Below are 22342 nucleotides of genomic sequence, written 5' to 3'. Positions count from 1 at the left end.
AACCAAAACAAGCAGAAACAAACAAACCAAAACTATGCCATAGGCCTGCCTTGACTTGGTAAGGGGTTTTTGGCGTGATGGCAAAGTGTTGTGGTTTCATTTTATTGAATTTGGGGTTTTTGGAGGCAGAGTCTCATGTAGCCCAGCTCTACCTGAAAATCTGGTTCTTCTGATTCCACCCTGACTGGTGCGATGACAGACTTGCTCCACCATACCTGGTTAGCAGTGTGGCTTCACGTTTGTTTGTGTATTGTGTGTGTTTATTATGACGTGGCATACATGGGAAAAATCAGAGGCAGTTTATGGGAGTCCTTTCTTTCCATATGGTAGAAATATGGATTCTGGGAATTGGACTCAGGTTGTCTGTCCTGGTGGGGAACTCTGTTACTTACTGAGCCATCCTGGCCTGGGCCCCAGTGGCTTGGTTTCAACTTAACAGATTGTGTTAAATGGGTTACTCTTGGCGAATTGGCTGGAGCTTTATTTTTATCTCATGATCATATCTCAGCAGTTCAGAGATAAGGGGTTTAATAATGGATTTTGTACTTACTGTTTTGGACACTTTTGGGTCTCCATAGCTCTGGCTAGCCTGGCACTCACTATGTAGCCTGGCCAACTCATAGGTTGGTATCACAGTGTCCCACTTGCCTGTGCCAGGTACCGTGGAGTGAAAGGCACAAGCCATCCTACCCAGCTGTACTTGCTTTAGAATGTTTCTGGTTTAGTGTTTACGTTTACTTTGTTTTTATGAGTGTTTGAGTGCCTGCATGTATGTTTGAACACCACGTGCATGCAGTGCCCATGGTGGCCTAAAGAGAATTTGGGTCTCTGGGAACAAGAATTTGGATGGTCATGACCCATAATATGGGTGCTTGTAACTAAACTCAGGTTTCTGCAAGATCAGCAAGCGCTCTGAACCTCAGAGCCATCCCTATAGCCCCCTTTGTGAGATTACATTATTTCTCCACTGAAAATACAGCATAGACAGAACCACATTCTGTAAACGAAGAGACTGGACCAAAGCTTAAAGACCTTTCATGCCCCTGGGCCCCACTCCCAAGGCCTTGCAGATCCCGCCCCAAGCTCCTGCCACTCATCCTTGCCATCCCTCCCTGCTGGGTCTTAGGTAATTTTGAGGAAATACCCTTCTAGAGTAAGGGAAGAGTTTTTTCCTTGGGATCTAGTTTCACAACATCTTAAAGCTTATTTAGTACCATGGCAACGGGTGCCGTGTTTCAGATATGGCAGGATTAAAATCTCGTTTCAATCCTGGGAAAGAAATAGTTGAAAAAGGAAGAGGAAAGTCCTCACCCTTCTCCAGTTAGCTTTAGCTGTTTGTTAGTGCCCGCCCTACCCCTTCTGACACTAACATGCCCAGTGTGCTGAGAAGGGAGCAGACCCAAGCACCACTGTGGGTTTGTCTTCACCTGTGAGGCAGGGCAGTGAGTGGAGCTGCCTGGGAGTGCCGGGAGTTCGGGTGCTGCTACCGTAATTGGAAGCAGCCTAAGATAATATCAGCTCACTTAAAGCTCCCATCTTCTTAAAAGGGGCCATCAGACAGCTTTGGGGCTAACAGGAGGCTTTATTAACACCATATATTTGAATGTGTGTGTGTGTGTGTGTGTGTGTGTGTGTGTGTGCACATGCTGGGCAAGTGCTTTCCACTGAGCTAAACTTCTAGTGTCCTCCCCTCTGGAGACAGTGGCTTCCATGTAGCCCAGGTTGGACCTCAAACTAGTGATTCTCTTTTTGAGTTATGGGAAAGCAAATGTACGCTGCACCTCAATCAAAAAGCTACGGAGAAACCCTGTCTCGAAAATAAAAAAAAAAAAAAAATTGAATAAAAATCCACTTTCTGTGGCATGTCCTGTGAGTGGGGGAGGAGGTTGTTGAGAACCGCCAGGATTGCCCTTGGATGAGTGCTCCCTGTCACCACTGCGTGTGGCACACTCAGGAGCCAGCTTTAGGTTCTCTAGGATGCTATTTTCAGCCCTGCTCTTGCAATGGAAACTCCTGAAAGACTGTTTGTGTTTTGGTCATTTTGACTCCATTCCCTGCCCTCCCGTTTGGAAGGTGCCAACGAGACTGTCATGCATCCCTTGCGTTCATCTCTGAGACCTCCAGAAGTAACTGACTCACAGGATACCGTGTTCTCAGCCGTTGTAGTTAGGGGAGCCTCATCTGTTTCCGCTTTCATCCCTGAAGAGACCATGGAGAGGCAAAAGCGGAGGGTGCGTGCCCTTGAGCAAAAGCGGTCTCCGCGTCAGTCAGTGCTGTCCTCCCAAAGCCTCTATCCCCGCCTTTCCCTCAGGAACACACCTACTAGAATGGACTGCCAAGTGCTTTTTGAGGGGGGGCAAGGTGGCTAAGACAGGGTCTCACTACGTAGCTCTGGATGCAAAACTCTGACTGTGTAGCTCTGGCTAGCCTGGATCTCAGTATGTAGACCAGGTTGGTCTTGAACTCCCAGAGATCCACTTGCATCTGCCTCCTGGGTGCTGGTATCAAAGGTGTTTGCCACCACACTGTCCTGTTTTTTGATATTTGTCTTTTGGCTTTTTTGGGGGGCCCACTACCCAACTCCCAAATAAATCACACGTGGAGACTTAGTTATGAGATGCCTGGCCTTAGGTTGGCTTGTTTCTTGCCTGCTTTTCTTAAATTATCCTGTCTACCTTTTGCCTCTGGGCTTTTATCTTTCTTTCTTCTTTATATCTTACTTTCCTTCTTACTCCGTGGCTAGCCGGGTGTCTGGGTAATTGGCCCCTGACATCCTTCTCTCCTTGTTCTCTCCTTGTTCCTCGTTCTTCCCCTCGTTTCTCCTTTTCTACTCTCTGCCTCCCAGCCCCGCCTTTCCTTGCTTCTGCCTTGCTATTGGTCATTCATCTCTTTATTAGGATTCATCGGGTGTTTTAGACAGGCCAAGAATCACAGCTCCACAGTTAACCAAATGCAGCAGAAACAAAAGTCACACACCTGAAAATGATCCTCCCCAGCACTCTCCCCCAAGGCTTCCTGATGTTCTTCCGTGTGCCAGTGTGTGGTTCTGAAGTAGTTAGAACCTCATCAGCTTGAACGCCACGAGCTCCAGGTGCTAGGATTTCTCGTGGGGATGGATAGACATTTATTTTGGCACCATTGTTTCAACCTGATTAGCTACATACATGTACATACATGTAGCACTGAGGGCTCATTTCTGAGATGAGATCGTTGGTTAAGCCTCGTTTGAGATTTCTCACTAAGGCAGTTCCCAGAGGCCTCATCGAGGACTGTGAACTGAGTCAGGGTGACTACCGTCAGCTGTTCGTCATTCGGTGTTGCTCTCTCCTGAGTGCCTGGAATGTGCTTGATGCTGGAGATACGATGGGGACAATGGCTCAGTGATCTCTGCCTCGTGGGGTGTGGCTGGAGGGCCACCAGATTTAGGGATGGTGTGGGTTAACTATGTTTATCTCTAAGTGATGAAATGCTTTCTTGAAACCATCTTCATCTTCCATCGAAGCATTTCGGGAGCGCTCTTTCCTCTGTCATTGTTTGTGGCTGACACTCTGTATGGACTCTTCCTTGGGGTCTTAAACAGCAGACAATAATTTTCCCCTTTCATTTCTAATTATTTAATTATTTTGATATGATTTTTGTTTAATATGATATGATTTTATTTAATATGATATGATTTTTTAAAAACACCTTTAATTTTGTGTCTGAGTATTTTACCTGCGTGTATATGTGTACCAAGTGTGTTCCTGATGCCCAAGGAGGTCAGAAGAGGTCCTCAGAGCCCATGGAACTGGATTTACAGAGGTTTGTGAGCCACCATGTGGGTGCCTGGAACTTGAACCTGGCTCCTCTGCAAGAACAGCTGCTCTCCCAGCCTTATGTTTTATACATACATACATACATACATACACACACACACACATGTGTGTGTGTGTGTGTGTGCACGGTGCACGGTCTGTGGTGGTGCACGCCTTTAATCCCAGCATTCAGGGGGCAGAGATAGGAGGATCTGTGTGAGTTCAAAGCCAGCCTGGTCTACAGAGTGAGTCCCTGTCTTGAAAAACCAAAGCCAGACAAACAGAAAGCATATATACGTTATAGAATGGTAAATCAAGTTATTTACTGGATGAGATACTGATCACAGTTACCATGTTTTTATGTGAGAGCACTTAAAGTTTTGCTCAGTGTTTAAAGTTACATTTGTTTATCATCTGTGTGCTGTGATGCACATGTGGTGTGCACACGTGTACCTGCCACAGCACACATGGAGGACAGATTGCACATGTGGTGTGCACACGTGGACCTGCCACAGCACACCTGGAGGACAGATTGCAGATGTGGTGTGCACACGTGGACCTGCCACAGCACACCTGGAGGACAGATTGCAGGAGTCAGCTCGCTCCTCACACCACCTGGGGTCTGGGCTTCAAGCTCGCATCGGGCTTGGCAGCAGGCATCTTTACCTGCTGAGCCCTCTTGCCTTGGCTGACTTCTTGGCTATTTTAAAATAGATAATATATTATTTATTGCAGTCATTAGATAGATGATTTCTTGAATGTGCGGTATAATTTATATTACTACCTTTTTAAAAGAGCAGTGAAAGAGAAAGGCATTTTAATCCAAAGTCCCTACTTGCCTTAAGGCAGGATTCTAAGCATCTATTATGCTTCCCATGGGTTGTTATTATCTATGTAATTTTTTAATAAATTGCACTGATATATAACATAATACACATTATAATTTAGCACCAAGTTTAAAAACTCTTTCCAGGCATTTTGAAGGGCTGGGTCTGAACAAAACAAGAGCTGGGGATTTCTTTTTCTTTCCTGCCTTTACCTAGCAGTTTGGCAGAGAAGCCTGAGGTCTGAGCATTCATTGCCTTGAAGGTTGTAGCTGATGAATGACTGACTTATCGAACCTCGGTGACCTCGGCTGAGAGGAAGGTCAGCAGCCCAGACTGAGGCTGTGGTGCAGGCTGAACCAGGCAGAGAGGATGGCACAGGGGAGCTCCCCACGCCAACCTTAGCTCCAAAGGCAGAAGGAGTGCTGGGAGAGTGGGCTGATGTGTCGACTTTGGGACTTGTGTCTTTTCTTTCGAGGTTCAGATCAGCAAGGCTGGCCTGCTAGCATGGTAAATCTCCTTTTAGTCATGAATCCTGCAGCTTGCATCGCTGGCCTTGCAGTTCAGGGTGTTATGGAAAGAAAGCCCAAGACTGTGAGAAAGCGTCTGCCGTTGAGAGACGCCACTCTTTTGGAGGTGTACACATCGTCTGGTCCCTTGGGAAAACAGACACACAGTTCAGATCAAGAGAGCTGGAGAGATGGCTCAGTGGTTAAGAGCATTGCCTGCTCTTCCAAAGGTCATGAGTTCAATTCCCGGCAACCACATGGTGGCTCACAGCCATCTGTAATGAGGTCTGCTGTCCTCTTCTGGTCTGCAAACGCACACAGATTGAATATTATATACATAATAAATAAATATTTAAAAAAAAAGAGAGGAATGTTGTTCATTCCTTAGGTAAAACACCCACTGCACCATTACCACCGTGGCCTGCTGCCTGCTTTGCCAACTTGTGCTCTTTTAGATTCAGAAGACTCCCCACTCCAGGCTTCCCGTTTCACTAGAGGTTTCAAACCATTGGCTTTTGTTCAAAACCAGTTTCTACCTGTTCTCACTCCTTCTGTTGACTGTTTACTTTAGAACAGTGTCTAGGCGTTGACTGACTGGCTAAAGGAAAGCTCCGGCCATTCTTCAGCTAGCTCTTGTCTTCTCCCCCTGCTTCCTCTTTTGAGGTCTTCCTTCCTTCCTTCCTTCCTTCCTTCCTTCCTTCCTTCCTTCCTTCCTTCCTTCCTTCCTTCCTTCCTCCCTTCCTCCCTCTCTCCTTCCCTCCCTCCCTCCTTCCCTCCCTCCCTCTCTCCCTCCCTTCCTCCCTTCCTCCCTCCCTCCCTCCCTCCCTCCCTCCCTCCTTCCCTTCCTCCCTCTCTCCCTCCCTCCTTCCCTCCCTCCCTTTCTCTTTCCTTTCCTCCCTTTCTTCCATCTTTCCTTCCTTCCTTCCACCATTTTTGTTGTTTTTTTTTTTTTTTTTCAAGACAGGGTTTCTCTGGCTATCTTGGAACTCACTCTGTAGACCAAACCGACCTCGAATTCACAGAGATCCACCTGCCTCTGCCTCCCAAGTGCTAGGATTGAAGGCGTGCGCCACCACTGCCCAGCTTTCTTTCTTATCTTACACATTTTGGTGTTTTGCTTGCATATATGCTAGTATATCACATCGGTGCCTGGTGCCTGAGGAGGCCAAAGACTGCAGCAGGTCACCTCAATCTGGAGTTATAGCCAATCATGGTCCACCATGTGGGTGCTGGGAACTGAACTGGAGCCCTCTGCAGGAGCAGCCAGTGCTCTTACCAGCTGAGTCAGCCTTCCAGCTCCCTTTTTTTCTTTTTAATCTTAAATTTTACTGGAGTTATATTTAGTACATATATTTCATTAGAGAAATTTTTCATTACTGAAAATGAGAAGCTGGAAAAAGACAGTCATGATATAAGATTGTGTGTGTGTGTGTGTGTGTTTGAAACAGGGTCTCAATGTGTAGCCCTAGCTAGCCAGAACACACTGTTTATACCAGGCTAGTATTGAACTCACAGACATTCGCTGCTGCTGTCTCCTGAGTGCTGGGATTAAAGGTGTGCACCACAGTGCATAGTTTGTCCATTCTTTTGGTGAGTGTATGAATTTCTTCATTTCCATAGGTCTGATTACTTCTTTAAAAATATTGCAGTAAAATGTAGATAACACGAACCTGAGCCTTTTTATTCTTCAGTGCCCCATTTAGAATGGAACTGATTTCTTTTAAGGGGAAGGGGGCTTTTCTTCTCTTGCGTCTTCAGCTTTTCCTTCTTCACTGGGAGTGAAGACCCTGCCACATTCACAGCTAATTTGGTGCCCTCCTGTGTGGCTCTAGACCCTTGTCTTTTGTCCCTTCCCCTCCTCTTAAAGCCCAGTCAGCCCATCCATATCCACGGTGTCCTTATTAACCAACAACTGTAGATCAGATATATGTTTTTAAGTTTACATGTATGTTACATGCTTGTGTGACCTTTCTTGTCATTCTTACTGAAGTAACCATTAACATGGTGTTTACATTGTCTTAACAATATGTCATTTAGAGGGGATGTAAAGGTTATAGGACAGTGTGCTTGGGTTGTATATGCAGGCAGGTACTGCACTGTTCTTTAGGAGATGCGAGTCCAGTTGATCGGCTCTGGGCCTGCAGGGTCCTTGAACCAGTCTCCACCCATGCCAAGGGAAGACTTCATAGTATAGCTCTCGTAGCTAATGGCTAATTGCTGCTGTGCCGGTGAGTGCCCAGAGGATAGTGGAGGCCCAAAGCTGCTATAAATACTTTTAGTGGAAATTGTACAAATTGCTCATTGTCTCACTGAACAGCTTCAGTCTCCTGTCCTTTTCTTCCTTTTCCCTTTTCTAACAGGCTCTCGTGTTTGCCAGGCTAGCCTGGAACTTACTGTGCAGCTGGGGATGATCTTGGAACTCTGCATACACCAGCACGCCCAGCTCAAATGTTTTATGTTTTGTTCTGTGGTTCCAGACGTTGAACCCAGGCCCTGAAACACACTATGAAGTTCTCTTGTCGAATGACCCTTCCTTTTTCTTTATGAAGATTTGTTTGTTTGTTTGTTTTGTTGTCTTGGAGCTCACTCTGTAGACTAGGCTGGCCTCTAACTCACAGAGTTCCCTCCTCTGCCTCCCAAGTGCTGGGATTAAAGGTGTGTGCCACCACCGCCCGGTTTCATTTGCCATTTTTAATGAAGCCAAAAGAGATAATTTAATATAGACTACGTAGACTGAACCAGAGATTTTGGTTGCTTTGGTCAGAGACTGGGACCGAGGATGCTTTGGGGGATGATGCATAGTTTTGACTCCTTCTGGCTACTTTCCGGTGCTTTCCTGCTCATGTGCCTCCATTCTGTTCCAGGTGCTCCCCTGCCCAATTCAGGCAACGAGCAGCATTCCTCGGCCTCCATCTTCGAGCATGTTGACAGGATTTCCCGATCCTCAGAGGCCAGCCGGCGGGTCCCCAGTAAGATCCAGCTCATAGCCATGCAGCCCATCCCAGCACCCCCAGTGCAGCATCCTGTGCTGGCCGACCGAGTAGCAGAAACCAACAAAATCAACAAGGAGGTATTCAATGTTAACAAAAGCGAATTAATAAAAAAGCCCGCGTCCTGATTTGGCCAGGCTAGAGCAATGAGTGAAAGGCCCAGTGTCAAACAGCTGCTCCCTAATTCAAAACACTACAGGCTGGGCATGGTGACTTAGGCCTGTAATCCCAGCACCCTGGAGGCCGAGACAGAAGAGTCACTCCGGGACCACATCGCTCGGGCTACACTGTAATGTCCTGTCTCAGAATCAAAAAAAAAAACAAAGCAAGCAAGAAATCATACACATGCACACAAACACCCTGTATTTAATTTTTAACATTTTATTTATTCTTTGAAAATCTGGTACATGCATACAATGCACTCCCCCCTCCAGTTCTCCTCAGACCCCCTCACCTGTCTCCCTCCCAGCTTCATGGTGTCATCATCATTATTAATAATAAGCCTCATCCACTGGGCATGGGCAACCTAGCAGTAGCCACATCCTCAAAAGAAAAAGTGTTGCTTCTCTGCTTAGACATCAGCTGCCCGCCGCTCCTGTACTAGTAGCCTCTGGGGCCCTCCTGCACGCTTGATTCTTTTCAACCTTCAACACTGGTCACGGACAGTGATGGATCCTGACAAGATTAGCAGAAGTGTTAAAACAGCCCTGAGAAGGCTCTCTGGAAAAGTCTTGCTCTCTGCCTCAGCCACCCAGGCTTGTGAACACTGGGGTTAGTCTGCAGGTGGTTAGCCTCCCCTAAGCTAGCGATTGTCAGTGAGTGACGGGCTTTCAGCCACTTGGTGTGGGCAGTTCCCATTCTCTGGAAGAAGTGTCCCTGAACCTGAGCCAACACCCTGAACGATTGTTCTTGCTGCCCACCGCCTGCACTTAGATCCAGTCTGCTCTGCGCCACAAGTCGGAGATTGAGCACCACCGCAACAAGATCCGACTGCGCGCCAAACGCCGAGGCCACTACGAGTTCCCGGTGGTGGATGACCTGTCTTCTGGCGACACCAAGGAGCGACATCGAGTGTACCGCAGGGCACAAATGCAGATCGACAAGATCCTGGATCCCGCAGCCAGTGTGCCCTCTGTGTTCATAGAGCCCAGGAAGAGGTGAGCTGGGGCCCCAGGGACGTGGTGGTCAGGCAGACTAGACACGGGCGGGATGGAGATGGGCCAATGACAGAAATCCTGGTCATATCCAGGTGACAGTCTGTAACTGTGAATTGAAGAGGTTTCTGTAGAGGTCATGTAAGCCTGCAGGAAGAGGAGGAGCCAGCTCCTGGGGAGGAAGGGGTTCCTAATCTCCACATCCCAGTGCTAGCCCCAATTGCTTCCTTGGTCTGATCAAACTGTGCACCTGTCTTTCTTTGTACAGCCAGCTTGTCCCCTGCCCCATCGGCTCGTCCATCCCCCTTCTTACTCTTTACTTCTTGTCCCCATCACTGGGATGGTCACAAGGTAGTGTGGCGAGCCAGCCTCCATGTTTGTTTTCTCACAGCTTCCTGCAGTCTTTGGCCCCACCTTCCCATCAATCAGCCCCTGCCCCATCTTGTCGGTGTGGGTCCTGGCGCTGAAATCGCTCAGTGGTCCAGAGCTGCAGCTGCTCTTCCAGTTGGATTCAGATTTCAGATTAGGGATGTTCAACCTTCATACATACGTACACACATACATGCATACGTATGTGTACCTTGCAACCATTCGTAACTCCAGTCCCGGAAGATCCGGTGCTCTTTCCTGGCAACACACCTACACTCCAAGAAATAAATACAACATTAAGCTTGTCTTTCTGTGCCCGAAACTGTACCCCTGGGGTGGGTGAGACCGTCCTCTATTTTGGTTCTGTCTGCGGCCAGCCACACAGAGCTATGACTGCAGTGGATAGCCCTGTCATCTTGCCCCCAGATTCACCTGCAGCCATTTCTGGCCCTCAGCCTGCTGGGCTGGCACTGCTTAGGCTGTTCCCACGTCCCTCCTCAGCTTCAGATCTGGTCACCCCCTCAGGTCACTTGTGGGGTATTAATAGCCACTTTGTGGCCGACGATGTCTTGAGTACAGACTGCTCTGTTGTCTGTCTGGTAGTTCAGTCTCATCCGTAGGGCCAGGTGTGGCTATGACCAGACTGTGGCTGTCACCTTGTCAGAATCCCTGGCACCTTTCCTAAGTGGCCAGCCCATCATTCCGAAAACATTGCTGTTAAGTTGATAAGCCAGTAGCTGACAGGTTTATTTCCTGTGAAGATAATTTCTGTTTTTTTTTTTTCCCCTAATAGCTCACGGATAAAACGTTCTCCTAAGCCACGCCGGAAACACCAGGTCAATGGCTGTCCTGCTGATGCCGAGAAGGACAGGCTCATCACCACAGACAGTGATGGCACATACAAGCGGCCTCCGGGTGTGCACAACTCTGCCTATATTGGATGCCCAGTGCGTAACCCTGAACCCTTGGGAACCAGGGTGGGGGAGTTACGAGGAGGGTGCCTTGATAGGAGGGGAGGGTGCATCGTACTGGCTGCTGCCCTGTGCACAGTGGATACCAGGGCCAGCAGGTCGTAGCACACAGGGTAGATGGACTTGGGCACCAGCTAGCAAAACCCAAATCATATCAGCCTGGGAGCCGCTGGGTGACACCTCTGAGAGTGTGTCCCAGGCTTTCCTCTGTGATAACCCGTCTGCTTTCAGAAGGGGAGCTGCTTAGGGTTTATTGGAAGAACAAGAATGTCCAGGTTGCCTCTTTCTGCTCGGGGTTTTCATTTGTTTTTTTTGGTTGGTTAGTTGGGTTGTTGTTTGTTTGTTGTTTTATTTTTTGATATTTCCTGTTTTGTCTGCACACCTCCACACTCACATAGAATGAATTACTCAGCTGAGTCTTTATCCAAAATGTCAGGACCACACTGCTTCAGATACTGGATATGTTGGAATGTACATGCAAACTTTACCAGTTGAGCATCCCGATAGGAAAGTCTGCAACTTGAAGTGTTCAAAGTCCCTAACTGAGCATCATGTCAGAACTCAAAAAGTTTCTGATTTCGGATTAGGGATGTTCAACCTTCATACATACGTACACACATACATGCATACGTATAATTTTTGTGGCCATAAAGAGCTCAATGGAAATCAAAGAATGAAAACCCCCTTTTTTTTTTCCAATGAAAATGGACACAGACAGTGTGGCTTGAAGTGATAAAGGCAGACATTGATACATGACGACATACACACACAGGCTCCATTGAAGAAGAAACCTCGCTTCTCAAGGGACCATTGGCAAGAGACACAAAGATGCCCTGCGAAAGAGAGGGAGAGTCCAAAGGACACAGTTCACTGGCAGCAGGGGAGCATAAAGACTCAGCCCTACTGTGCCGAGCACACAGAGAGAGCAAGCTTTGTTTGTGTGACCTTAGCAGCAGCATGTCCTCAGAGACGGCATTGTGACAGTTACAGTGCTCCAGGGCGCTCAAGTTTTTTGGAGGCTTCCACTTTTTCCCTCAGTGACATGAACCTGCTCTGGAGGGTTCTTGTGAGCTAGAGCTGCTAATTATAGGTGCCACCGTCGAAGGGAGGAGTTGAGTAGTTTCTCACCCTGATAGGGGAGGACTCCCCTACACACACACACACACACACACACACACACACACACACCCTGCTTTTCTTGCAACAGATGGGCATTCCTGTCCTGCTGGAGATTTTGGGAAGTTTAGAGAAACTGCCCTCATAGGCCTTCTATGTAGTCACCAGGTGCTTTTGTGGAACTAGTCATAGAAGAAGAAACAACATTCCCTTCCCTTCCCTTCCCCTCCCCTCCCCTCCCTTCCCTTCCCCACAACCTTTCCTGGCCAGCGCAGGCTCGCCCTCCCAAGGGAGCCTGTCTGAGATCCTTGTTGAGTTCCATCCTCCTGTTGAGTTCTGTGTAGGGAGCGCTCTTTCCCTCTTTCGTCTTCATTGATGACCAACTGTCAGGCTCCCCTTGGGGTGTCCTGGACCCTCCTTTTGGGTTTAACTTAATTTGGGGGAACAACAATCCTAGTTCCCGCAAGCTTCCGAGTGCCGGGACTGCAGGCGGAGGCCATGCTCCCGGCTTGGACCTTCCTTTCTTTTCTCCATTTTCGTCTTTCACAGGAAGTGCAGGGTTCCTCCAAGAGATGGTGGCAAGAGCCTTCCTGGAACCTCCTTGGACTTTAGGAGATCCTTTCCAAAGATCCCCTGCTCAGAAAATCCTTTCCATGTCTGCTTAACTTTTGATGCGGCCTGAAATTCTGTGATGTCTGTTTCAAAAATAATGCCTTTCTCAGAATTCATTTTCCCCAGCTAGATTTTTACCTTCAAGAGCGTATGTATGTGTGTTACACAGTTTTAAATTATCTGGAATTTTCCACTTCCTCTCAAACTAAGTTCTCCTTGAGGGCTGCCCCTCCAGAACCCTCAACCCCTTCTAGCATGTCTCTACTCTAGTTTGGGCTTGGGCCTGGAAGACTTCTGTCCTTGGACCACATCCAGCCACTGCTGTTTAGGTCAACACTGGCCTTTTTTATAAAGGATAGCCACGCCCTTGCTTTCCTGCTGTCTTTGGCTGCTTTTTGAGTTGCGTTGTAACAGACTTTTATGACTTGCAGAACCTAAAATATTTGTCTGGCTCTTGACTAAAAGTTTTTGTTGGCACCAGGCCTGCTGGTGCCCATCCGTAGGCCCAGCTGCGGCTGGGCGGCTTCTGGAGCCCAAGAGTTTGGAGGCAGAGAGATCCTATCTCATTAAAACAACAACAGCAACAAAACACTACAAGTTTGTTGACCCCCAAACCAGATGCTCTTGGAAGAGAAAGGCGGTGCTATTAATGATTAAACCAGGGCAGCAGGCACAAACCTAAACCAGGATGTGAGGTTGCTTTGTTCAGAGCCCACTAAGGATTGCAAAATAGCCAGCATGGGGCCTGAACCATGCTAGAAGAGCGCTCCATGTTTGCGTCCGAAGAACGACAGGGGCAGGCACCTGCTGTAAAACGCGGTCCTCTGGGCATGACATGGCCATTGTCCTTTTGCAGTCAGAGCCATTGTGTTTATCCTGAAGCAGTCAGGGGGAGCGCATGAGGAGGCCCAGAAAACCCAAAGCTCCTCCCCTCTGGAGCATGGATAAGGGTTAATAATTGCCAGGAGGCAGATTTTCTCGATGGCACAGCTGTGTCAGTTGCCCGTGCCCCTCTAAGCCTCGCTTCTCATCAAGTCACCCCAGTGCAACTCATTGGCTACACTGGAGTAGAACTGGGGCTTTGGTGCCCTCTCTGGGGTACGTTGGTGTTTGTTCATGTCTGAACCAACCAGCCCTGAATCATACCAGGCTCAGCAGACTAGAGTTCAAGGGAATAGAATTTAAATTCCCAGCCAAGCAAGCGCCTTAGGAAATCTTAACGTTATGGCCTTCAGGTTTTCATTGTTGAGTTCTGTCTCCGTGTGGAGCGCTGTGCTAGAAGATGGGATGAGGGCAAGAGAACTCTTGACTTCCAGATTCTGACGGTAGAGGCTGAGACGTGAAGGGGCAGTGGGGAGTCAGAGGAGTGGGAAGGTCTAACTCTGTGCATCTCCTTTAGGGTTTCCAGTAGGATTCCTGTGCCGGGGATCCCAAAGGAACCACCCTCCCCAGCGTCAGAACCTGTCTGTCCTGCTCCAAAAGTTAATATCTCTCTCTCTCTCTCTCTCTCTCTCTCTCTCTCTCTCTCTCTCTCTCTCTCTCTCTCTCTCTCTCTCTCTCCTTTTAAAAGTATGACCACTGAGGATGAGATGGGAGGGGCCTAGAGGGCTGGGGCTCCGGAGTGTAGGTGAGCGCCTTCCACACCTTCCACTGGGATCTGAGTGCTTGGTGTGTATGCATGTGCACGCACACGCGCACACACACACACGCACACACAGTAAAATAAAATAAATCTTGAGCTGGACTTGGCAGCACACACCTTTAATTCAAGCACTGCAGAGGCAAAGCAGGTGGATCTCTAAGTTCATGGCCAGCCTGGGCTGCATAGGAAGTTTCAAGCCAGTCAGGGCTATGTAGGAAGACCCTGTCTCAATAAATAAAATGAAAAGAAAGAAAGTCAAAAAAAAAAAAAAAAAAGCCATGCAGTTTCTCTGATTCTTGCTTCTTAAACTGTGGGTACAGGACGTTAAACTTTAGATAGCTTACTTCCGATACCTCCACTTTGGAGACACAATTCCCAAATATTCGTCACTGTTTACCTTGGTGAGCCGTTTTTAAACTGTTATTTGAATTACTTACACACAGATAGGGTGTTTTCTGACTGTTGATAGTTGGCTCCTCCTGTTGGTTTTCACACCCACGGAAAGTTGACTGGATTTGTGTAGTGTGCGCACTTTGAAGTGTGAAGCATGGCTTCCTAGGCTCTCAGGGAAGATGTTTCCCTCCGGGTTCTGCAGTCCATCGCACACAGCTGAGTTTGACAGAAAAGAAGTTGAATAGTTGAGTAGTCCCACTTGGTTTTCCTCCACCTAAAGTCTTTGTCTCCCACAGAATGTGATACATATTATGTGGATGAACCCTGTCCCACGCGGTGGGACCACTGTTAAATTCCCCTTTGTGCCAGGATTTTGTTTCACGCTCTGCCCCACCCCAGGGAAGCACGCGTGTCACTCTCCTCCTTGCCTCCCGTGCAGTCTGATCCTGACCTCCCGGCTGACGTGCACACGCCGTCCTCTGCTGAGCTGAGCAGGTATCCAGGCCTGCCCTTCTCGGCCTCGCAGTACATCCCACCCCAGCCGTCCATCGAGGAGGCCCGCCAGACAATGCACTCCCTCCTGGATGATGCCTTCGCCCTTGTGGCTCCCAGCAGCCAGCCTACCAATCCCGTGGGAGCCAGTCCCGGGGTGCCAGCCAGCCTGCCTGTGAACAGCACCCCTTCCAGGGAAGAGAGGCGAGCCACGCAGTGGGGGTCTTTCTACAGTCCAGCCCAGACGGCCAACAACCCCTGCAGTGTAAGTACTGGCCCCCTGGAATTCTCTTCAGGGCATGGTGCTTGAGTTTTGTTACCTAACTGTGGCACTTGAAGGCAGTCTTCTTAGTTTGATCTACTACAATTAATTCTTAGTGTTGGAAGCATCCTTTCGTGCAGGAGGGATGCAGATGGTGATGTAGAGAGCATCTTCCCAGCTACATTATGGGGTCACGAAGGGGAGATGCATTGTCAGGATGTGTTCTCGTTGATTCTGTAAAGGGATCAGCATAGAAACTACTCGAATTGTTTAACTTGTTATTGGACCACCTGGTCCTGGAGATGTCCCCAAGGCTGGGAGGGCAGAGGTGCTAGTTCAAGCACAGACAAGAACAACCATTTGCAATGTCAGCTTCCCATCTTGGAAGCTGACATTTTGGGCTTTCATATGTCTTTGTTGTCATAATTTATACTTATTATATCTTGTCTGTTTTGTCCAATTTTTCTCTGTATGCAGGTGTGAGTGTGTATGCGTGGGTGGGGGTGGGGTTGATGCTGTTCACATGTGGATGTATGCGTGGGTGGGGATTGGGTTGATGCTGTTCACATGTGGGTGTATGCATGTGTGGGGGTGGGGTTGATGCTGTTCACATGTGGGTGTATGCATGGGTGGGGTGGGGTTGGTGCTGGTTCATATGTGGTTGTATGTGTGGTGGGGGTGGTGCTGTTCACATGTGGGTGTATGTGTGGATGGGGGTGGGGTGGTGCTGGTTCACATGTGGTTGTATGTATGGTGGGGGATGGGGTTGGTGCTGGTTCATGAGTGGGTACATGTGGGTGCACAGACATGTGGAGACCGGAGGTCAGGCTCAGGTGCTGTTCCTTAGGAGCTGCCCATTTTGGTGAGGTGGGTGGCTCTTTCTCTCAAACTTATCAGTTCTTCCAGGCTGGTTGGCCAGTAAGCCAAAGGGATCCTCTTCCTGCTCCACCTCCCCAGCACTGGGGTTATAAATGCATGCTGTATTATGATGTGGATGTTGGGGTCCAACTCAGGGTCCTCCAACCTGGACAGCAAGTAATTTACTGACTGAGCCACCCCCCACCACAGATTATCTTTAAGAGAGGGCATACAAGTCACACTCACGGAAACGGCACACTCACGGAAATGACACTCACACTGATGGCATACAAGCCACGCTCATGGAAATCACACTCACACTGAGGACATACAAGTCACACTCACGGAAATAGTACTCATATTGCTTCCTGCTAGTTTCAGATGAAATGATTGCACTAAATGCTTTATGACCTATTAACTCCAGACGGAGTTTAATAGGTGACAATGTAAATTCACTGGTTGGTGAGTATTTATACTGGCTTTTTCCGATTTTTTTAAAACCCATGGTAAAGTAATCCTGAGGGTGTCTATCTGTCTCTCCAGAAATGTGTGTGTGTGTGCATATGTATGTGAATGTATGGAATCTTTATCTCTGAGGTTCGTGTGATTCTTTCAACATAGATTATTTCCCTCATGACAAGAGATGCAGAATTCCACAGTGTGGGCAGCTGATGTCACGCGAGAGAAATACCATCCTATCTAGTCGTTACTGTTCTTACTACTAAACATAGCATTCCAGTGATAAATATTAAACTACTTCTGAACACGTGAGACAAGGAATTCGTATCTGGATAGTCAGCTAGGTGTGGTGGAGCATGCCTTTAATCTCGGTAGAGGCGGGCAGGTCAGTGTGAGTTCAAACTACCTTGGTCTCCATAGTGACTTCTGGTGCAGCCAGAGCTACATAGCAAGACCCTGTCTGAAGGGAAGGAAGAACAGCTGGACAGACAGGGGGACACAAACGCTGGGGTGGATGTGGGGAGACAGGAACCCTTATCTGTGATGGGAATGCAAACTGACATGGCCACCGTGGTGGCTCCTCAGTCCTGAAGTGTTGCACGGTTCACGTGGCTACTGAACGGAACCAGCCTGCGTGCCTGTCAGCTGGTGGACAGATGAAGATGTGCGCATAGGAAACGGGACTTTATCCAGCTGTAAAGAACAGTAATGACCTCCGTGGGAACATGGATAGAGCCAGAGGTCATTATGTTAAGCAAATAAGCCAGCCTTAGAAAGATAAATAGCTTTCTCGTGTGTGTAGAATCTAGGTTTATATTTTTATGTATATGTAGAGCATGGACGTAGAACGGGACCGTGAGGGGCAGGAAGAGGTCCCAAGAGAAGGGGAAAGTGGAATGCAGGTGACATGGAAGCAGGAGCAGAGGCTGTTTGAGGGGAGGAAGGGCTGGAAGCAACAGAAAGGAACAAAGTGTAATGACACATAGGCATGAAATGCCACCGTGAAATCCCACTCCTTCCTTCCTTTCTTCCTTCCTTCCTCCCTCTCTTTTTCCCTCCCTCCCTCCCTCCCTCCCTCCCTCCCTCCCTCCCTCCCTCCCTCCCTCCCTTCCTTCCTTCCTTCCTTCCGTCTTAATGGTTTTTTGAGATAGTGTTTCTCTGTGTATTCTTGACTGTCCCGGAACTCATTACATAGACCAGGCTGGCCTCAGACTCAGAGATCCGCCTGCCTTTGCCTCCCTAATGCTGGGGTTAAAGGCCTGCGCCACCACCGCCCAGCTTGAAATCCACTACTTTCTATGCTAACAAAGATTTTAACCCAATAAACTGTGGGAATGTTGTCCAATGAAAAGAAAAAAGATGAACAGTTTGACCGTTGCTTTTATCTTACTGCTGGGAGTTGTGCTCCGATCTGGCATTGTGCCAGACCAGTGATCTGCCACTGGGCTACGTCCCTAGCCCAGATTGCGTATGGATCTGGCAGTGGTGGGCATTAAATTTAGGCCCTTGTCCAGGCCAGGCATGGAGGTACTCTTTAACACTGTGTCCGCAGCCAGGCAGCCTCTTACTAAGTCAATGAGACCCTGACTAGATGAACCAGCCATCCATTTGCTCAGTTTTTACAGAAGAAACGAAAGCATTCCTTTTCCATCAGAAGCCTTTAATGTCGTAGCAGCCTTAGTCTCCCAGTTTTAAATTTTTGGTTCTAAAAATTGGCTCCAATAGCACCAGAATAATTCCAAGACTTGTCAATGGGATGGCGTGAAATGAAAAAGGCTTAAACATAGTCAAGGAAGCAGTCAGTAGTGTGCTCAGTCAGCTTATGGGAGGGGAGACAGTCTGTCAGTTAGACATGGTGGCTCACAGCTGTCTGTAACTCCAGTTCTAGGGGACCCAGTGCCGCCTTCTGGCCCTGCCGATATGGCATAGATGTACTGCACAGATGTTCATGCAGGCGAAACACCCTTACACATAAAGTATAAAATAAAATTATAAATAAGTCAATCAATTGAAAAACTTGTATTATTGCTTTTTGGTGGAGGACCCCGGTTGCATGCTAAGCTATAATAAGAAAACAGTTCTTCCCTGGCGCTGAGTGCGTACCTTTAATCCTAGTGGTCAGATGGTAGAGAAAAGTGGATTTCTGTGAGTTTGCGGCTAGCCTGGTCTACATAGTGAGTTCCAAGACAACCAGGGCTGTGTAGAGACCCTATCTCAAAACAAAGCAAAAATCAACAACAGACAAAGCAAAAACAGTCCTTGCTAGGTGTGGCAGTATACTCCCTTAATCCCAGCAATCAGGAGGAAGAGATAGGCAGATTCTTGAGTTTAGGACTAGCCTGCTCTATGTACTAAGGTCCGGGCTAGCTAAGGCAGCATAGTGAAACACTCCTCAATGACAAGGTAACAATAATATTCCTGAAAGTTGACCTAAGTTTCTTAGCTCGATATTGTCATTTTATGAGTATTAATGTTTATTTTTGTGTTCTTTTCCATTTCCCCCAGAGATATGAGGACTATGGGATGACTCCCCCATCAGGCCCATTACCAAGGTAAGCTTTCCAGGAGAAATCCTATCCTGGCTTTCTCAGGCAGGCTGATTTTTTTTTTTTTTTCAGTTTTACAAACATATTTTTTAGTTAATTTGAACAGTTAGCAAACTCTAGGTTGTGTATTTTCTTGATCTAACCAGAAGAGTAAACTGTTGGAATTTGGGGAGTTGTTCAGTGGCCAAAATGCTTATTGCACAAATGTTAGAATTTGGGCAGGCAAGATGGCTCAGTGGATAAGGTGCTTGCCACCAAGCTTGCCTACCTGATTTCAGTCACGGGGACCCACACGGTAGGAGGAAGAGAACTGACTCCAGCAAGCTGCCCTCTGATCTCATGTGTGCCGTAGCACATGGTCACACATAGCTACACACGTACACACGCACATGATGCCGGATTTAAGTTCTGCTACTGTATGAGAGATGGGGAAGGGACTTGAGATCCAGAAAAGGATGATTAACAAGAACAAGGACCTTGTGAAAATGGAAATATTAAGGACAATTTTACTCGTGAACAAAGGTAGAAAGAATATGAAACCAGATATTTACAAACATGAAGCAATACATGAAAAAGATATCATATTACAACCAGTCTGAGGGTTAGCAACATAAGGGTGACTTAGCATGTTAAAAACCAAGCCATAAAATATCCTCCTTCAAAGAGGACAAAGGGGGGAAAATGACATTTGAGTAGATCAGAATTTGATGAGACTATGTTGGTTTGTGCTGAGAGTTTCACCAAATAAAACCTAGAGGAGAGGGATTTTGGCAGTGAGCTCTGAGCCTGCCCAGCTCACCCCAGTTGACAATATTTGTGAGCAAGAAGTTATTTTTAAAATCAGGTGGTGAAAAACATTTAAAAAGGTAGTGAGGGGGCTAGAGAGATGGCTCAACAGTTTAGAGCACCTATTGTTCTTGCAAAGGATCAGGGTTTGGTTCCCAGGGCCCACGTGGTGACTGACAACCACCTGTAACTCCAGTGTTGGGGACCAAGTGCCCTTTTCTGGCCTCCAAGGTTTGCACATGCCACACATACATACATGTAGGTGAAATACTCATGCACATGAAATTAAATAAACCTAAACAATTTTGTTTTTGTTTTTGTTTTTTTGAGACAGGGTTTTGGTTCCTGTCCTGGAACTAGCTCTTGTAGACCAGCCTGGCCTCAAACTCACAGAGACCCACCTGCCTCTGCCTCCTGGGTGCTGGGATTAAAGGCATGCACCACCACCGCCCAGCAACAAAATTTTTTAAATCAGTTAGTAACAGACATGCCAGGAAGAGGAATCTGTCCTCCTACTCAAGAGAAAATTAAGCATTGTTACCTCCTATCTACACTTGCGAATTTGACAGTGTCTGAGCACCTACAGGCTTTTCTGGATGAACTTTTTCTTACTATTGTGAAATTAGCAATGTCCCTATCCATTCTTTATAATTTGCATTTTCCCAGTGATGGTTGTCATAAGACAGAGCAGTGGATTTTAATGGAACAGAGTGTGGGAAGTTCCTCCAGAGTCCTGTGGCAGATTCCACAGAGTTTCGGTGTGGAATCAAGATAGTCAGAGTATTTCCTGGTAGATGGTTGGGGTTCCCCCTCCTTCTCTAAGAACATCCTCTGTAAGGGCAGATCCTCCTAAAGTAACATACGTCAGATGACATATCACATACATGGGAAACTGCTGTTTGGAGGAATTTTGATTTTCACTTTAAAAAAAATATCTACAGTTAAGCTGCTATCACTGGGCTTTTATAGAAATACAAATGTACATGTGCATCTACATAACTTGGATTTTTAGAAACTTCAGCTGTGTTGTCCTTTGGGGGGGCGGGAAGTATCCCTAGCTTAACGTGTTGACTTTACATTGTACAAAAACCAACATTCTTGTTGGTCTAGACGTGTTAAACTTAATTTCGTCCCATTTATACAGGGATGATACACTGTTAAATATGTAAGTGCTTTCCTACATGGGTTTGATTACAAAAACGAATAGAGTATTCTCTAGATAATGAAAAGCGTGCATGAGAATCTAGAGGTCCTCTGTGAGGGCATTTGAGTCAAATCTCAGGCACCGCCCCACTAATTGGGAGGTGAGTGGTTGGGCGGATTGTTGTGCTAGCATGTAATAGACTTTTAAAGTAAGTGTTCTTAAATGTTCTTAGTTTTAACTCTCAATCAAGTTAATATTTATGGATGGAGCCCACATAAAAGTTCTTAGGAACCCTCAGTAATGTTTTTTGTCCCCCTAAGTTTAAAGTGGTTCAGAACTTTAAAAGTTTGAGAACACTTCTTCTTAAACTGGTTTTCAGTCTTGACGGAAAAGCGAGGTTGCCTGTGGAGTTTTTCTTTTGAAAACAAAATCCCAAAAGCAATCATCCAACAACTCATGTCTGGGTTGCATCTTCTCTGGGGTGCAGCATGGGAAGCCAGAGTGAAAAGCGAGGCTCCAGTCACACTCCTCCCCTCTCCTCTACCCTTCCCTTCCCTCCCTTCCCCTCCTCTTTCCTCCTCTCCCTTTTCTTCTCGTGGAAGTCTTGCAGACTTAGTACTGAGGTAGGGCCCTGAACTAATAGAGAATGCCCTATATTCTAGTGGAGGAGAGAATTACATGAAGCCATCTTAATCCCAGTTACAGAGCCTTGCAGACAGGCCCATGTTTTAACCAGGGGTTAGCTTAAAATTCCAGAGTCAGGTAAGGGGTGTTGATGTGGGGTGTGCTCTCCCAGCAGACCGAGCTTCGGCCCAGGGTTGCTGCCGTCTTCAGAGTTGGTCCCCCCTGAGCCCTCGCAGCCACAGTCATCATCTGACGCTCCATTTGCTACCCGAGGGATCTACTCTGAGGAGATGCCGTCCGTGGCCCGGCCTAGGCCTGTTGGGGGCACCACAGGTGGGTACAGTGACTGAATTTGCTTCTCTGCATAGTAGGATGCTTGCTGCCAAGCCAGCTGGCCCACTAGCTTGTGTCTCTCCCTTCCGTCTCTCCTTGAGAATGCTGGGATTACAGATGTGTGCTTCCCCCTCTGGTTTTTTTAAATAGATGGTGGGACTCCAGCTCAGGTGGTCAGGATTATGCACCAAGGACCTTCACCTGCTGAGCAATCTCCGGTACCCTACAGCTATACTTTATGATCTGCTCCTTTGATTGGCCCGCCAGAGGTGTAAGCGGAACAGCTGTGAGACCCTTCAGTGGGGTTTACTATAGCAGTTCACCCAGGCTTCAGACTTTTGCTCCCCTAAATCACTTTATAGCTTTCCAGCTCGTGAAGAGCCAGTGAGGGCTGTTTGTGAATGCGTCCTGTTTCCAGCGTCTGAGCTGCTTGAGATCACGGCCCTTCCTGTCCTCGTCTTGTT

General features: G+C 47.5%; 1 protein-coding gene across 4 annotated transcripts in view; it reads left to right on the top strand.

Annotated features, from left to right (window-relative positions):
• The window catches only part of Kiaa1549 (KIAA1549 ortholog), a 125647-nt gene that overhangs the window by 92548 nt on the left and 10757 nt on the right, over nt 1–22342 (top strand). For 2 of the 4 annotated variants that reach the window (XM_050147901.1, XM_050147899.1), the window contains exons 13-18: nt 7992–8197; nt 9051–9274; nt 10434–10587; nt 14814–15131; nt 18951–18997; nt 21721–21878. In XM_050147901.1, coding sequence (XP_050003858.1) covers nt 7992–8197; nt 9051–9274; nt 10434–10587; nt 14814–15131; nt 18951–18997; nt 21721–21878 — 1107 coding nt within the window. Of the gene's footprint in view, nt 1–7991; nt 8198–9050; nt 9275–10433; nt 10588–14813; nt 15132–18950; nt 18998–21717; nt 21879–22342 lie in introns of all 4 variants that reach the window. The other 2 variants (XM_050147900.1, XM_050147897.1) reach the window with 1 other exon arrangement.

The sequence above is a fragment of the Alexandromys fortis genome, unplaced genomic scaffold (assembly GCF_014885135.2).
Source record: "Alexandromys fortis isolate MF-2015 unplaced genomic scaffold, M_Fortis_MF-2015_v1.1 scaffold_57, whole genome shotgun sequence".
In the NCBI taxonomy this organism is placed as follows: Eukaryota; Metazoa; Chordata; class Mammalia; order Rodentia; family Cricetidae; genus Alexandromys; species Alexandromys fortis.
The sequence above is the reverse complement of the archived record's forward strand: the minus strand, read 5'-3'. Positions and strand labels throughout refer to the sequence as shown.